Raw genomic sequence first — 17,805 nt, 5'->3', positions numbered from 1 at the left:
AGAAAAAGAATTGGAAGAATAACATAAATATTTCCAAAATCTGAACTCATCATCATTGAAAGACTACTGAAGAACAGTCAATGATCCCCAATGTCTGTAGCCGCCAGAGGCTCATGCTGAAATATAATCCTGCTTTAAATATTTCAGGAATAATTCATTTTTTTGATAGAATAGAAACTTAAACAAAAAGATTTGTATTAAAAACATACTTTTTCTCCCTGTAAAACATTTGAATTCACAGGTCTCTATTCTAGGTTTATTTAGCACCCAGTAACCCATTATGTGATTCAAACAGGTGGCTGCATGTTTTTGCATGACCACTACTCCCTTTTAACAAACTTCGAGGAAGGCTGACCTTCTCTGATGGACTATTGTGCTCACAGACAGGCAGGCATGCTCACCTACACACATAAACGCTGTCAGACTTTGATTGTAGACGTTTCTGTGTTCTCCTGTAACTGATATGAACAAAGTGATGCAGAGGAAATCTATCTTTATCAGATGAAAGAGTCAACCCCCCATTTCTGCAAATAAACTTCCTGTTAATGCTTACTGGAACATTTTCTTGCGATTAAAGATATTTTTTTGTCCTTTTTTGGCAAATGATAAATAAATCATTTATCCAATCAGGTGCGCTGAAATGATTGTCCCCATAAGTGGATTATTTTAATGTCTAACAAGTTTTTTTTCATGTTTCTCTTGATGTTTCTCATCAGGACCCCAGGGCAAAGCATAAATTTAAGATCCACACCTACTCCAGCCCCACCTTCTGTGACCATTGCGGCTCCCTACTGTACGGCCTCATACACCAGGGAATGAGATGTGACCGTACGTGCTCTAAACTACCCCTAACCTTTCATCTATGGACATTTTTATCCATATCTAAATGGAAATTTTTGATAATTACTTTTGTTTGTGATGTGTTTAAACCTGTTGCTTCCTTAAAATACCCAAACTAAACATTATATTCAATCTATGTTCTGAGATTTGGCCTTGTATGTGTTTTCCAGACTGTATGATGAACATCCACAAGCGCTGCGTTCCCAATGTGCCGAATCTGTGTGGAACAGACCACACTGAGAGGAGAGGCCGTATCGAGATCAGTGCTGAGGTCAAGACTAATGTTCTCACCGTCACTAGTAAGTACATCTAGTAAGTGCATCTTAGGGAGACGGCACAAATACCTGTGCTGGGAAAGGTGAAAAATACAGGTGTATGTCTCCCTCTGCTGTTAGGATGGGTGAGATGAAGTGAGAAGATAGTTTCATAGTATCGCCATCACACAAAACAGAACAGCAAAGTGCAGCATTATGGGAAACGATGCTTGACACAGACAAGGCTGAGAGTAACAGGATGTTAGATAACACTGACAGAGCAGATAGGCAGAGAAAAGGAGTGGTTCAATTTCTGCAAAGGGGGTCTAAAGTCTACACAATGTTTTTATACCACCTATCATTTTGATTTTGTTTAACACCACTCTGTGTATAAAAGCTGAAGACGCTGAATATTTGCCGCTCTGTTTTTGGAGTTTGTGTGCATCTTAGTGAAAAGAACCGAGTCCTTCTACTGACAGATTTTAGTGTTAAATAAATTCTAGACGGAGAAGTTGTCATTCGTTTTTTTTTTCCTCATCTTTCTAAAACATACTGTACTCAAAAATATTCTCATTAAGACCTGATTTTTATTTGTTTCTCCTTGGTTAAATTTCCTTTGTCATTTGTTTGAATTTTAGGCTGTAGCCATAAATATTTTAATTTTACAAATCTCTTATTAGTGGAGATAAAGACACTTTACCTGAACTATGAACCCACCTGTTTGCCTCACCTTTTAACTCAAACTGGGCAGATTATTTTATTTCCTTTTATGATTTTAATATAGGTTTGTTATTTTTTAGTTTTATAACTTTTATTTATTTCCATCATTATAATTATTTGATGTTGGCTATTAGTTATTTTATACTCATACATTTATAACGTTAGTTGTCTACAGCTAATATCTGTATCAAATGTTATTCACCTATTAGTTTAGAAGAAAGCTTTATTTATTTAAGCCTTTTGAGGATTCCATCCATCCATCCATCCATCCATCCATCCATCCATCCATCCATCCATCCATCCATCCATCCATCCATCTTCTTCCAATTATCCGTGGTCGGGTCATGGGGGTAGCAGCTTCATTAGAAAGGGCCCAGACGTCCCTCTCCCCAGCCACTTGCACCAGCCCCTTCCCTAGGGACCCCAAGGTGCTCCCAGGCCAGCCGAGAAACATAGTCCCTCCAGATGTCCTGGGACGTGCCTGGAACACCTCACCAGGGAGATGTCCAGGAGGCATCCTAACTAGATGCCTGAGTCACCTCAAAGGGCTCCTCTCGATGTGGAGGAGCAGCGGCTCTACTCTAAACCCTCCCCAGATGACTGAGCTCCTCACCCTATCTCTAAGGGAGATCCCAGACACACTACGAAGAAAACTCATTTCAGCCGCTTGAATCTGGGATCTCGTTCTTTCAGTCATGACCCAAAGCTTATGACCATAGATGAAGGTAGAAACGTATATCAACTGGTAAATCGAGAGCTTTGCCTTTTGGCTAAGTTCTCTCTTCACCAAAAATGACCGGTACAGTGCACGCTTCACAGCGGACGCCGCACAAATCTGCCTTTTAATGATTATTAGATTTATTTAGAGGAGCCTCCAACGTCTCATTTACCTTCAGATCAAAATTTAAAATGTTATGACTTGATGAACAATTGTTTAGCATAAATGAAGGTCTAACAGAAATTTGCAGCTGTTGTCCTACTTAATAAACCTAATGAAAGTTGCATAATCCCTATGATTGTATGCTGTTTAAAGAGTCTTCCTCTCTCCACCACATATTTATAAGAAAAACAAAAAACGCCTTTAACCTAAAATAAAAAAAAATTGGGTTGGTTTGTAAGAACTTGTCTTTACATGAAGTACCTACTTTCACCTGCAGGTGGCAGCAAAATACCATGTTCTACACTCATTCATCCCAGCATAGTTTTAACAATACTTCAAAATGAAATAAATCCTTTTAATGTCTAATTACCATTTCATTGAGTCAATGATAAAAGGTGCAGATTAACTTGTGTATTCTTTTGAATTGAATATCTGCTATTATAAACCTAAACTCTGTCTCAGTTAATTCATTTTTCATATTTTTTTAAATGTATTTTGTAATTGCACTCCAATTTGAGCAGTTGTCCAAATGTGGGCTTTATTTTTCTGTATCTTTGTGTCATCAGCTCTTAAATAAATTAAATGCTTTTAAAAAACTGCTTTTGGAAACTTGAAATATCTGCAAAGATGCTGAATGTATTGTTATATTTTGTTTAGCTTTACATTTAAATACAGATAAATGCTGACTAGATATAAAAGGGACAAAACAACAAATCAAAGGGAACATCATGGTTGTAGTTCTGCTGCTGTAGAACTACAAACAAATCTAAATCTCACCATTATTTAGAAAAGCTTTATTTTAACAGTTGGATGCCTTCATAATAATGGCCAGCTGCTTTGACTTCTTCCAGCCAGGTTTCCATGCTCACCATAGTACAGAGTCTGCTAGTGTCTTAATGTTCATTGACGTCCATATGAATGCAGACTGGGGAAGAATAGAAGTCCTTATCTGTGCATTGCAAAAATGTATTCAGCTAAATAAAAAACAACTGAAGTGATTCTTTTATGACAAAAGAATGAGCAATCAAAAGTTAGCACCCAGCTGCAGTTATTAAACCTACAAAGCAATGATGAGACCTAAAACCTGAGTGTAGTGAAGGACTTAAACTTTAACCTTTATAGCGGAGGTCTTCAATAGGCGGTCTGCAGCCCCTAGGGGGTCTACAGAGGTACTGCGAATGTTTTGGTTGATTAGACTTTTTTTTAATATTCCCCCCTGCAATTTTTTCCACTAATTGAAATGTCTTTAAATACATATTAACATGAATTCAACACACTGTAGTAAATAGATAAATGGAGGCAGAAGATGTCTTTCAATCATCAATGCTCACATTGGTGGTCACCGTTTCATTCACAACACCTGTCTCATCAATGAGGAATCCGAATCAGAAATACTTGAATAATTCCAGGATTATTAAAGTACTCTATTACTCCATCTGTAATAGAGTGACTATAGGAAAAGGTTAATATAACAGAATTTCATACAATATATATAATTAGGGGGGCCCCGCTCCATCTCGCCATCAGTTTGGGGGTCCTCGTCCTGGAAAACGTTGAAGACCCCTGCTTTAGAGGCACATAAAGAGAATTTCATATTTGGCTGGCTTCAACTTTTTTATAGACTGGAAAAACAAACAAACGTGTAATTTGCTTTGAACACAAAGAAAAAATTTCAATCACTTTGTACGGTTACTGTAAAAAAGTTAAAAACAATCCACTGGACCTTGTTTCCAAGTTTGAAGACGTTTCGCTTCCCATCCGGGAAGCTTTTTCAGTTGTCAGAATAGGGTTAAGTTCAAAGCTAGCTTTTTTATAAAAGATTTTTCCCCCCATGCATGGGGGTGGGGGTTGAGATGATAAGAGGATAAGAAAAAAAACATCTAGTCTGAGCAGCTAGGCCAACAATTGCCCCTAATGATCCCCCTTCTACAGGCATAGACCAGTGTAGGGTATTGCAGGCTAACAAAAGAACCCAAACCACTTCCCAACCCTAAGGGTCGGACCCATTCTTCTGGTTCACTTTGCATGTTTTCTAAGCCAAAACAAGTTTTTGGGCCACTATATAAAGCTTCAAACTCAATGCTAAATCTGACATTTTGAATTGAAAAATCTTCCTGGATGGGAAGCAAAACATCTTCAAACTTGGAAACAAAGTCCAGTGGATTGTTTTTTAACTTTATGGACTGACTGTGACCTGGATGACTGAGAATCTTCCGCATTTTGTACGGTTACGTTTTTGGGCTGCTATATAAAGCTTCAAACTCAATGCTAATTCTGACATTTTCAATTAAAAAAAACTTCCTAGATGGAAAGCGAAACGTCTTCAAACTTGGAAACAAATTTCAGTGGATTGTTTCCTAACTTTTTGGGTGGTACGGTTACGTTTAGTTAATGATAGCTTGGCTAACAAGAGCTGGGAAGCTGCAAACCAACAACAACAAGAACTCGTATCAACTACGGGAAATAGCTGTACAGTAGAATAACTTAATATAACATTGACTTTTTTTTTTTGTTGTTGTTGTTTTGAACTTGCCTTTTTAAATGCTTCTAACACAGAGTCATTTATATGGTGCCCTTTTTGTTGAAGGTAATGTTCAGTGTTCTTACTGCTGTTTTGCTTTCATGTTGGAAAATCAGAACTTTTTCTCATGGTGGTCATGATAAGAGCTATAGTTGCTCATAATGCAACAACTCCCCCACATGTATTTGTTTAAACGAGCTTCAAAACAACCACACAGAATCACTTCCAAAATGCATTGCGTTTCACAGCTGTGCTTATGTGAGGTCAGTGTACTCAATAACAACATAACATATCCAGGATTAAATGACTGTCTTGGCAAGATCTTGAAAAACTAATGTATCTGTTCATCTTTTGTAGAAGGTATTAGAGTCTTCATCTAAAATTTGTTGATCCAGAATGCTGCTGCCCACATTCTCACTGAAACTAAAAAAGTAAAGCACATCTCCCCAGCTCTAAAATCATTACAATGGTTCCCTGATCTCAGAGACATATTGAAAATAATCTGTTTGTTTAAAATAGTATATCAACTGCCCAGAGCTCTAAGGTCCTCCTGCTGAAGTCTTCTTTGCACACCCAGAAACAGAGCCAAGCCATTATTATACAAATCTAGCTCTTTATTTGGTCAAATGTAATAAAACTGATTATACTACACCCTATAAATACTATTACCATAACGCCTTATAGTAGTTCCTCTTAAAGTTGTATTGATAAATTAGTTTAATTTGATCTAATAATTCCTATCATAAACTACCGTATATTTTGGACTATAAGCCGCTACGTTTTTTCCACTCTTTGAACAATGCGGCTTATGCAAAGTTGTAGCCAGGTGGCGAAAATCAACGTTTTTTTTATTGAACACGAGCACATGCTGGCATCAGGCATGACAGAAACAAATCTGAATTCACACATTTTGACATTTATTTGCCAGATTGAAGCTTTTGAACCAATAAAGAGAATTTGCACAATTCATGCAGAGCTGACGAAGCCCCATCTTTTATTAGAAACTGCAACTGCCACGAGTCAAGAAGCTAATGGGAGCTAGTTTTATTCCTCGTCGCTACTCAAGGAGCGATATGTAGAGCTCCCCCTACAGGTTTGATGGGGGATAGTTTGTATCCCTGTATCAAATTAAACACTTGCACTTTGAACTTTTTTTTTTCCTCACTCTGCTTTTCTTTCAATATTAAGTAATCATCACTCTTATTCTGTGTCATCTTAAAGAAAATTCTATTAGTGCTTGAAATAGATATGCTGAATTTTCCTACCTTACTCCTCCAACAGTGCTTTCTTACTCACTGTTTAAGTCCTTTCTTTGGTTGTGGTTCCCACGCTCATACAATGGATTACCAGCCGCTCGTTACTATGGGAAGTGATAAGAAAGCACATTTATCACACACACACTGCCAGAACAGCAGCACTGAAAATCCATTAAGCATAGCAGAGCATTGAACTAAAACAATAATTTTTATTTCCATGTATAATTGCATAAACCTAATATTACAGCTTTTTTTCCCAGAATTAATTAATGTTACTACATCATTCTGGTTTAATGTGATCAATATTTATCAGTAAAAGACAGACACAACAGCAGTTCCCTTTTCTACCAACAGGGATCAGTGTGAAGCCTACTGTTACTTAACTCTCTTAATGCAGTGATGGTGAATAACTAGCAGGAAGCTGTTGCATGTTGCCTTAAGCTTCACAAAATAGGGCCTGGTAAACAAAATATGACTCCTCCACTGAGAGATGTGCTTGAGTTGACTCTGATTTTGTATTCCATGAAGCTCTTACTGCTTGTGTAAAGCGACTCTGATATGATGTGTAAATCTACACCTCCATCGTTTTCTTGTAGGCAGATCAGAGTTCGTGGTGATGCTAAACTCAGGGGAAAAGATGGAGCTTGGCATGTCTTTCAAAGAGACTACTGCATGGTAAATGGAGTGTAGGATAGACAAACCAAGATCGCATAGATCCCCTTTTCTTTTTGTTAATGAAATGTACTGGAGAACAAATTTGTTAAGAATACATATTGTCAAAAAGCAGTCAATTATTTGGGTTCCAAAAACTGGCTTAAAGCTGCATAGGAATATTTCAAACCAAAGCTGTACCACTATTGTGATCTTGGTACATGTACTTTATGTAAATCATTGTGCAATCACCAGGCAACAAGTGAAGTGATTAATTCAGGGTGTTCATTGGGGGTTCTAAAGCTTCTATAATATAAAACTGCATGCTTAGATGGATTCTAATGGACATAGCACCAAGCTTTTAAAATATCATTTTTTTGTTTTGGAAATAATTTTTTGATGTGGATGCATTCTTCTTTTTTCCTTCATAAATGGATTATTAGCATGCCTTGAATTGGATTTCTGCTTCCAACCAGTGGTATAACTAATCAAGTACTTTGGAAATGTCTCTTCTTGACAATGTAAACAGGTTTTACATTACTTGACTTCTCAGTGATTAGATTAGATTAGATTCAACTTTATTGTCATTACACGGGTACAGGTACAAGGTAATGAAATGCAGTTTAGGTCTAACCAGAAGTGCAATACAGCAAGTGCAGGATAAATAATGATTCCATAAATAAAGGACATGGGTTTCTACTGAATAAGTATAGAGGTGAATACCATAATAAACATAATCTTACTGAAAGATGAATATAATATATAGATAACTAGTGTTATGAACTCAATTTACAGCTGGATATGTAGCGAATATAATATACAGGTGGATATTACTATAAAAAGGGTTTTTACAGTTACAGTATGTACAATAGCATATATACAGCTGGGTTTTACTATAAAATGAATAAATAAAGTTTGGACAGAAGCTATCTAAATTAAAGTGCAGTGGAGGGTAATTGCATATTACAGTTAAAGTACGTCATTGCAAGTGTATAGGTAAACAATTGGTACTGTGAATAAACAGTTGGCAGTGCAAATATAAGCAGTCTGCAGTGCAAATCAATATTCAGTCAAGGTGAGTAGTGCAAGATGCATGTAAACAGTTGTTACAATAGTAAGAGTCAGGAGTGCAGGTGAACATTACAGTCTTGTAGAAAAACAGAATAGCAAAAGCACCCAATAATGTCCCAATGCCTTGAAGAGGTGTTTGGCTCCTGCTTGATCCACTTGGTTAGACCGCTGTTCCATAATTGTTTTATCTATTGTTACCTTTAATTACGTCTTCAACTAACTGCTGATTTCTGTCTGAAGACACCTTATGGTTGTGGTCCAGTAGATTCCCCCATTCATTATAAGAAGCGAGATGTTTAGAACTGCTGAGGCCCAGTATACTGTAGTCCACAAAAAGCCCCTGGCTTTAAGGGGTTTCCCTATCAGCTACAGTAATTTTAACGGCTTATATCATGCAAAATCATTTTCTTTTGCTTCTAACAATGTTATAAAGTTATTTCCTTATCGCACTCATCCCTAAAATGCTATTTTGCTTGATTTATGCATGTTTGAGTAATCCTTATGAATCCTGCCCTGTAAAAAGGCAAACAACCCCTACTGTTTAATGTGGGACAGTGATAACCATCCCTCCAGGAAGCACCGGCATTGACTGGGCTGCGCCTGTCCAGAAGACCACGATCCCAGTTAATATGATATAATAATGTAAATCTTACACACGTATACAAAGTATGCAACAAGATGTCTTCTTGAACATGACAGAATATACGTCCTATGAACATCTGAACACTGTTGAATACTCTTGAGTTGATAAAAACTTCTCTTTTGTAAAGTTACTTGTGATTATTCTCTCAGTCTAAATGAAATAGATTCAGAGATTGCAGAAAATATTACACAAGCTACGCATTGAATGCACTAAAGCTTAAATGCTTTTATTTAGTTAGCTAAATAGAATAGCAATGATCAAAAATCGGTTATCAAAAGTGCTATTTATTTTTCTGGTTTTTTTTTTTTTCAGAACAAAACTTAACTTTGTAATTATCTTAGTATTGAATAAAGGAAGTTTTATATTTTGAGCTAAATTTGGCCTACCATAAATATCTCTTCTCAGCTGTAACCTGTCACTATATTGTCACTAAATTTAGATACAATTTGTACAGAATATTACCTAAAAAGTAGGTTTTATTTGCCCCTAATTATGTTTTCCAAATTGTTTTTCAATGATCCCCTTAAATCCTATTATTAATCTCATGTACTGATATTTGGTTAGAATTTTAGGTGTCCAAAAGTCATAAAAATGTATGTTTCCCTACAATAAATTTTTGATTAGTTTTATTATTAAAATAGTTATTGTAATAGATTTAGTTTTGCGTCTAGCAGTAAACTGATCAGCTTTAAATCCATGGTACATTTAACCAGTTTTAAAATGCTCTCGTCAATAAACATGTGATTCAGAGGTTTGTTGTGTAAATTATTTAAGCTATTAGATTTTCACAAAGGAACATTTTGCTTTGAAAATTGAATATAAGAATAGTGGTATGCCACCCTTGAATGCGCTCCATGGTCATATCTAATGGGTTTTATATCAAACTAGAGATGGAAATGTTGGTAGTGATGTACTTTACCAAGATGTCATTCAACAAGTTTGCAGATCAATGTTTGTCTGTGTACAATGTGGACATCGACGTCCACAACATACACTTGTCGTCACATTTTTGCAACACATCTGCCAGCTAAGATGAGACTTGACAGATCAGAAACTGTTTTAAACTCTAGAAATTATTTTGCAAAGCAAAAGGTGCTCTGCCAGCAAACCAGGCTGCTTTACACATAAACTATTCTGCTGTTCCTGGCCTCATAAATGCTCTTCTTCCTTCTCGTGCAGCCCCCACAGCTATAAACAGACCTATATATGTCGTTTCTATTTAGAACGTATAATGTGCAATAATACAGAGTTGCATTTAAATTCCATAGATATGCACGCCCGGGCAGATACATTCATTTAGTCGCAGTGACGGATTTGCGTGCATCTTGACTGTTTACTCTGTGTCCTCTGGGACTGCTTGGTATTCTACCCGCTTTACAGCTCTCCACCACTATTTGATGGTCACTTTAACCGGCATCATCTAAAATTTATTGACCTGCTCTGCTGAGAGTTTAATGTGGGGGTCTTCGTTGGGGTTAAGCTATTGGAGGTTAGCAGAGAGTAATGCTTTGGCAGCAGCAATTTAACTGATCTCTTGAGGTTTTCTCACTCTGTGAGTTAGCTGAGAAGCTCTCCTTTTCATCCTGCTTCAAAGCACAGTTGCATGCCAACTTAACAGACCTTTTAGATTTTTATTAAAAGATATTGTGTAGATTTAAGTTAATAGACTGTCCATTTGTTGTTATAACCTTTTAAAACATTTTATTTAAAACCAGTCACCAGATTTTTGCAGTGTCTAATCCAACCAGATATTTAATAGAGTCCTCTCTAAAACTCTTAGATAATAGGCTTGGAATTCTTCTGTATGTCTTTAAATCACTGAATGATTACTGACTTGTCATCGTTGTATCGCCCTCCAAGCCTCTCAGGTCTTCTGGCTCAGTTCTACCCTACAGACCCAGACCCAGAACCAAACATGGTGAAATAGCTTTTAATTCTTATGCTTTATTAATCTTAATGAAAAAAAGGCCAGAAAATATGACGAAACCCTAAATTGCATAAGATTAAAAATTCATTCGTTAAGATCAGCTTTTGACTTTAAACCTAATGAGGTATGTAATCCAACTTTTCTGTTGCAATATATATTTTCCCTGTGTGTTTTCCAATTATGTAAAGCACTCTAATTGTCTTGCATGTCTGACATTTGCTATAGAGATGAACATGTCTTTACCGGTACTTGCTTTGCTTTCTTAGAGTTCACTGCAGAACGTATTATGGGCATCCTAGTGCTTTCTAGCACTAACCAAGCCTTAGCGTCCTTTGAGATTTGCTGTGCTGTATTTCTAACTTTTTCTTGAATAATATTCCTTGAAAAGTATCGCAACTCCTACTTAAGTAAAATCTCACACTACTCTGTCCTCTGAGTAATTTGAACTATTCCAAAATCAGGTAAACAGTCAGTAAACAGTAGATATTAACAGTGGGAGTTTGTACCCTCTCCTAACATATATACAGTTCTCATTGTAAGGAAGTTTTATGTTGTGAAAAAACATTGATAAAAGCATTTCTTCTGTAGGAATTTCTTTCTTGTGTAATCATGACATTTATTTGTATTCTTTAGGCATTTGAGTCTTTAAAATACCAGAACTTGCACATAAAATCGGTTTGCCAGCAACATTTATAAACAATAAATTTGATTTTATTATCCAACAGTTACTCGGTACTTCAATAGACTTCTAACCAAATATCTTTTAATTTTACTTGAGCAATTTTATGGGTGACTACTTTTTACAACCTCTGCTGATAAGTAATGTTTCACTGATGCACAGAACAGAATCCTGCAGCCTCTTTGGGTCGAATATTGCATTGACCAAGTTGGAGCTGACTTTCTTGGAGTTTAGAAAGTAAACTCTTCAGTGTTAAATATTGGGCTGAAACCTAAGTGTTTGCTGCCATGAAATTGTGCCTTTTGCAGCCAGTTGATAGTTTATGACCATCTGTCTCATCAAGAAACTGCTGGGCAGCTGTTAACAGCTTCATCTTCTTGCCATGTTCAGGTATTATAGCCACTGTTGGTTATTACTTTAAATTCTGAGTGATATACATCTAGCTGTATCTCTGGAACTATTCAGGGCCTTTGCTTACATTTGTCTATTTTCTCCTTGTTTTCGGCAAGGCAGTGATCACATTTCTAAACTTACGGGAATGTTGCATCGCCTTATCTATATTTTCTTCATGAAGTGAAATCTAATGTAAGTATTTGAGCTGTAGTAAAGCTGCACCCCTAATGAAGCCATGAATGGTTGCACTGGTTGTGTCTAAGATCAGGTACTGTATTCTCATTATTCAAATGGTAATTTGGTGAAGCTTGTTAGGTTATGCCATGGTGTTGTTTTATATTATGCATTAAATATCAGTGCAGATTTTTTAGCAAAGTTTTTCAGTTTATAAAAACAGGAATGCATACTATCTGTTTTCATTGCATTTTTGTGCATATTTTACAACATACAATTTTTTTCTCTCTTTCAAAATGTGCTTTCTTTTACCATAAAGAACTTTTCTGGTTTGAACATAAAACAGAAATACAGACGTTCTGTGTTATTATAGCGTTATCATGGATTGGGGCTGGAAAAAAGTGTTTTCATGAGTGCTAGCCTTGCATGGCCCATGACTCAGCATTTCTTGTGGTAATTGATGTGAACTTGCAACTTCATCCTACGGCAATTATTAGAAAAACACGGGGGAATTAACACCAACGGCGTACAAATGCCTTCCAATCACAAGCTGCCTCAAAGAAGGGATTAGTGTGGAAGCTGGACAGCTACAGTATATGGCCATTATGGTCCGATCTGGCAACCATGTCAAGGGTTATGACTTTAATCCTCTGCTTGTTATAAATTATGTCAGATTGCAATTTCAAGAAAACTGCTTTTAATTCTCAATAATTCAGAAATTTAGGATTGTTTTATTACTGAACCGCCTCCAAAAACTGTTTTAATTGTGTAATCTTCATTCAATGATATACAACCTATAATTATTTATGTTGTATGGTGTTTGTACTTTTTATGTATCAAAGTGTTTTGTTTTTTATTTGAGTTTACACTGTACAGCTAATTTAAAATATAAATACAATGTAGACAACACTTTTCTATCATCTGGTCTGCATCTGTTAACTATAAACACTATAAATGTAGGTAATGTAATCTAATGTAATGTAGGTAACTGTAAAAATACAGTTACCTACATTACATTACAGTTACAGTCATATACATTTCTCAGCAATCTAAGTTTAATAGCGAAAACCTGATATTATTTTGTAACTTCCGGTCTCATTTTAAGTTTTCTGTTTCAGTCCAGTCAGCACTGACAGCTTTCTTTTTTTTTTCAATAAATGGTTTTATAACTTTTGATGCTGTATCATTAAGCCACCACAAGAGGGCTAGTGTCCTGCTTAAAGATTTATTTAGCTTTTTTTATAATATAAACATAAAAATATTGCAGACTTTGACCTGCTATTTCTTCTTTTCTTTTCCTTCTTTCAGTTAAACAGGCCAGGAATCTGATTCCTATGGACCCCAATGGTCTGTCAGACCCCTACGTGAAGCTGAAGTTGGTCCCAGACCCACGCAGTGAGAGCAAACAGAAGACCAAGACTATGAAGTGTAACCTAAACCCCGTATGGAATGAGACCTTCAAATTGTAAGGATGTTTAAAACATTCCCAATTCTTTAATATATGTCAATCTGTACTCTTTTTTTTTTTTTCTTCACCGTTTTCCTATTTCTTGCTTCTCCTATGCATGTGTGATGGCCAGGACTCAGAAGAAAACATCTGGCTTCCTGTATTTTATAAAATCTTGCTCTTGGGGTTGTTTTGCTGCTGCTGCATCTTTAATAACCCTCATGATGATTAGTGCAGGAGAAGAAAAGATTGATAACTGCAGGCATTTCTTTGCAGATGTTCAGGCATTCAGGAGCATTTTGCATCGTTCTAGTCACAAAAATGTAAGATAGAGTAACATTGCACTTTAATGGGCTTGATCCTGTATTAATTGTGGTTAAACATAAACATAAAACAGTTATGTTGGACCAAGATTCTTAAACTGTGGCACAACTCTAACTCATGGTGCTTAGGCTGCTGTTAGAGGCACTTTAGTTTAAACTATACAGTGTTTCTGTAAAGAAATGACCTGTGACGTAGATCTAACAGGGACAATCTATCAGGATCTCTAAGACTGTAAATATGTTGAAATCTGTTTTTTCATTCCCTCTAGATAACGTTTGTCTTCTTTTGCTCCAATTCTTTTCACCCCCTGTGTTGTTTCTGTGTTTGGCTTACTGCACTTTTTATTTTTTTTTTTAGCATTAACTTTTTGATGTTTTGTTCATATATATTTCATAATTGACTCGGCTCCCTGTGTTGTCTGTCTTTTTTCCCAGAGCACAAGTTTTTATCCATTAATGATTCATGTCACGTTCTTTCAAAACCGTTTCTAATTTCTTATGTAGATGATAATAACCTTAACAAAAGAAACTCATATAAGCTCTAAAGCATGTTGGTGTAAGAGTCATGGTTTGGAATGTTTTACTGTAACATGTTAAAATAACTAACACATGTGAGCATTTTTTTTTTTTGTTACAAAATGTAATATTTAATTGACATTCTATTTTTTTCCCCACATCAATACAAATCTCAATCAGGTGTGAAGGGCGGAGTCTCACTTGCTTACAGCTACGTTTACGAGCGCAAAGTTTCACTGATCCGATCTAAACTTGGTTAATCGAAAAATTCTAAATCTCTGTTTTTATGGACACAAAAAAAAAGATCCGTTAATGTGTGTAAAGAAGAACCAAGATTTAGATCAGATTAAATAATTTAAGCATATACGAAGCTCTCAAATTTTCTGGAAAAGTGGCAAAAAAACCGATCACACTGAAGTTGCACAGATGCGCAGTGGAGATTATTTGACTCCAAAGGTCCGGCTTGTTGTGTACATGGACCCCAATGGGAACGCCTTTTGGAGTGACATTTTTTTCCAATTACAAAGAATCGTTTTAAAATCTTCAGTCTGACGGGTGTAAAAGAAACATTTTTGATCAGATCAGGCCTTCAATTTGTATAAACATAGCTAATGTCTCAGTTGACTGAAAATTAACCAAAATACAACAAAAAACTCTGCCTTTCTCGTTGTCTTTGACATATCACACCAAACAAAATAATGTTTTAAAATGTCTGTCAAGATGGTGATACCTTTCAAACAGGTTTATTAGGATGGCACTTGTTGTAAAAGGCGATTTCTGGACTCACAGATTTCCCCTCATGTCTCTTCCAGCCACCTGAAGGAGTATGATAAGGACCGCCGCCTGTCGGTGGAGGTGTGGGACTGGGACCTGACCAGCCGCAACGACTTTATGGGATCGCTGTCCTTTGGCATTTCAGAGCTTCAGAAACAAGGGGTGGATGGCTGGTAAGAGAAAGCTGAACAAATGGAGTAGAGAATGGTAAGACTTGAGTTGGAGACCAAGGAGGAGCAGGAAGGAGAGTAAAGGTGACCTTGTTCATTACTGTAGCCTAGGAGCACAAACTTTATTTGGAGCTCCTCTCCCTAATCTGGTTATATTCAGTGCCAGAGCTGCTCTTCCCCCATCTTTTTATCTCTGCTTCTTTATCTCCCCTCCACCCTCGCTCACACTTCTACTTCCCTCCCTGTGTGTCTGCAGCCCAATCACTATCTCTCTAAATCTTCCTCTTTTTTTTTGCTGACACTGCTCTGTCAGGGTTTTTAATGAGATGCCAGCTTTTGAGGTGGGAGGATGTCTTAGTACACCTGATATTCAGAGTGTGCCTTTTAAAATGCAGGTGTTACCTAATCCACCTCAGTACAGTCCTAAATACTTTCTGGCATAACACGAACAGGACAGACACAGACTAAGAGAAATAAATTGAGAAAGACCCTATGTTTGGATTTTTTACTGCTGTAATATAAATGCTAGCTGTAGATACCTCTTTAACTAGGAGTTAGGTTTAATATTTAGCATTTCATTGGGCTCTTAGATACAAAAGAACAGGCATCATCTGTCACCGCAGGGAACATTTATCTGATTTCAGGTTGCTGAAGGTAAATCTGTGTCAATAAACCGATTTATGTTAGATTAAAGCCATGTGCTGGTGGTCTGCTGTGTGGTTTGTGATGTAGTTGGAGCAATTTCATTTGTTATGGGCTAAATTATACTGTTATTCCTTTAATTTCACAGTTATTTGTGTGTTTTCAGTCGTGGCCATCAAATATTTAGCTGTTAAAATCTCTTCATTTTAGGTTTAAGCTCCTTTCTCAGGAAGAAGGCGAATACTTCAATGTTCCCGTGGCTCCGGAGGGAGAGGAGGGCAACGAGGAGCTACGGCAGAAATTTGAGGTGTGTGTGCCTGCCTGCGTTTGAATGTGTCGAATGTTTGGGCATGTGTGTGAGCAGTTGGCTTCGGCCACCATGTGTGTGTGTGTGTGAGTGAGAGCCACTCTTGGAGAGCTGTTAGCAGTTGGCAGGCACACTTACAGCACCATCCGGTCTGGCACACGGCAGGCCCAGACGTGTTTGTCCATGCGTGTGTATGTGGAGGGGGGGCTGACCAGTAGGTCCATTCATTAACACATTTGGCAGTGATAGGGATCACCCCAAACTGTGTTTTTTTTTTTTTTTTTCTCCCTTCCTTCTTCCTTTCTCTGTTTGTGTCACACTGAGTCAAATGCTGCAAAGAGGAGACTCATTCAAAAAGTGTGTCAGAGTTGCAGTTTGCAATATTTTAGGGGGATGCAATGTGGATAATGCAACAAAGCACTTCCTAAATGATGCACTCACTGCAGTTTCCTGTTCGGATCCTGCACCTTCGGTGTTCCTGTGATGATTTCTTCTGTCCATCTGTTGGCTGTTTAGTCCTCTGATTCCCTTCTCCCATGTGTGTTTCCAACCCTTTATATCTTGTAGCCAACCCCTACCCTTTTTTTTAAGGCCACAGTTCTGTGTCTTGGTGGAAGTATACACTCAATAAATACACTCAAAAACATGTACTAATGATACCTCTAAAGTGAATTTCTAGAGGTAAGGAAAGGAAAAGAAGGAGAGAGAAATAAGATGATTTAATATATCACTTTAGGTACATAAGATGCATGCCCCATATCACATCTGCCTAAACCACACATTCTCCATAAAATTAACGCACATGGACTCTGAATTAAACAAATGTTTAGTTCGTGCATGATCGGACTAGAAAATACCTTATATCCTCTTTAGACGTACTTTAGGCGCACTTTGTCCCGTATTACTGTGAGAGTAAAAAATTATCAGTAAACAGCTAATAGAAAATGAAGAACAAGGGCACATTAGATAGAAAACTTACGGTAAACTTGTTTCCAAGGCCTGTCCTGCGTTGTGACCAATGAGCTGAAATCATATAATTAAAGATCCAGAATACCCTCATCCCATTGGTCGAGCCAAATGTTGCTCATGGAGAAGATAGCGGGAGACAACAGAGCACTCAGCTTTACTCTGCAGCTCTAAACAAACAAATTCCAAACAGTTCCTCATTGCTGCAAGAGCTCTGAGGAAATACAAGTGGAAAAGTAGGCTATCGCCACATAATGTGGCATTGAGCTAATGATTTTATTTTCTGCTTTACAACTACCCTACAGTCATTACATTTAAGGCACGAATATCTTTATGAGTTTTCTGTTGCACAAAATAATTTTGCAATTATTTATTCATTGTTTTATATTCATTTTTACAATTATAAGTTAAGCAGGACAGGCTTATGTTTAAGTTACTTATTTTATTCAGCAGAGTTTGTTATTATGTATTAAATTGAATTGCTGGATAATAATTTGTTTTCCATGTGTTCATGTCACTCGCAAATATGCATCTAATTCAATGCAGATTTGAGTCAAATAGTAAAAAAAAAAAAAAAAAAAATTCACAGACAAAGGGGGGCTAAAAAATATCTCCACACCAGGAGGGGTTAAGGCAATCAGGTCAGCTGGC

The 17,805-nt window shown here is 36.9% G+C and overlaps 1 protein-coding gene across 2 annotated transcripts in view; it reads left to right on the top strand.

Annotated features, from left to right (window-relative positions):
- The window catches only part of prkcbb (protein kinase C, beta b), a 138,859-nt gene that overhangs the window by 63,806 nt on the left and 57,248 nt on the right, over positions 1-17,805 (top strand). For both annotated transcript variants that reach the window (XM_038280340.1, XM_038280339.1), the window contains exons 4-8: positions 717-828; positions 1,011-1,139; positions 13,318-13,474; positions 15,108-15,242; positions 16,092-16,188. In XM_038280340.1, the coding sequence (XP_038136268.1) occupies positions 717-828; positions 1,011-1,139; positions 13,318-13,474; positions 15,108-15,242; positions 16,092-16,188 (630 nt within the window). The remainder of the gene's footprint in view (positions 1-716; positions 829-1,010; positions 1,140-13,317; positions 13,475-15,107; positions 15,243-16,091; positions 16,189-17,805) is intronic.

Source organism: Cyprinodon tularosa, unplaced genomic scaffold (genome assembly GCF_016077235.1).
Source record: "Cyprinodon tularosa strain WSP-4 unplaced genomic scaffold, ASM1607723v1 ctg159, whole genome shotgun sequence".
Lineage (NCBI taxonomy): Eukaryota > Metazoa > Chordata > Actinopteri > Cyprinodontiformes > Cyprinodontidae > Cyprinodon > Cyprinodon tularosa.
This window is presented reverse-complemented; position numbering and strand designations above follow the sequence as displayed.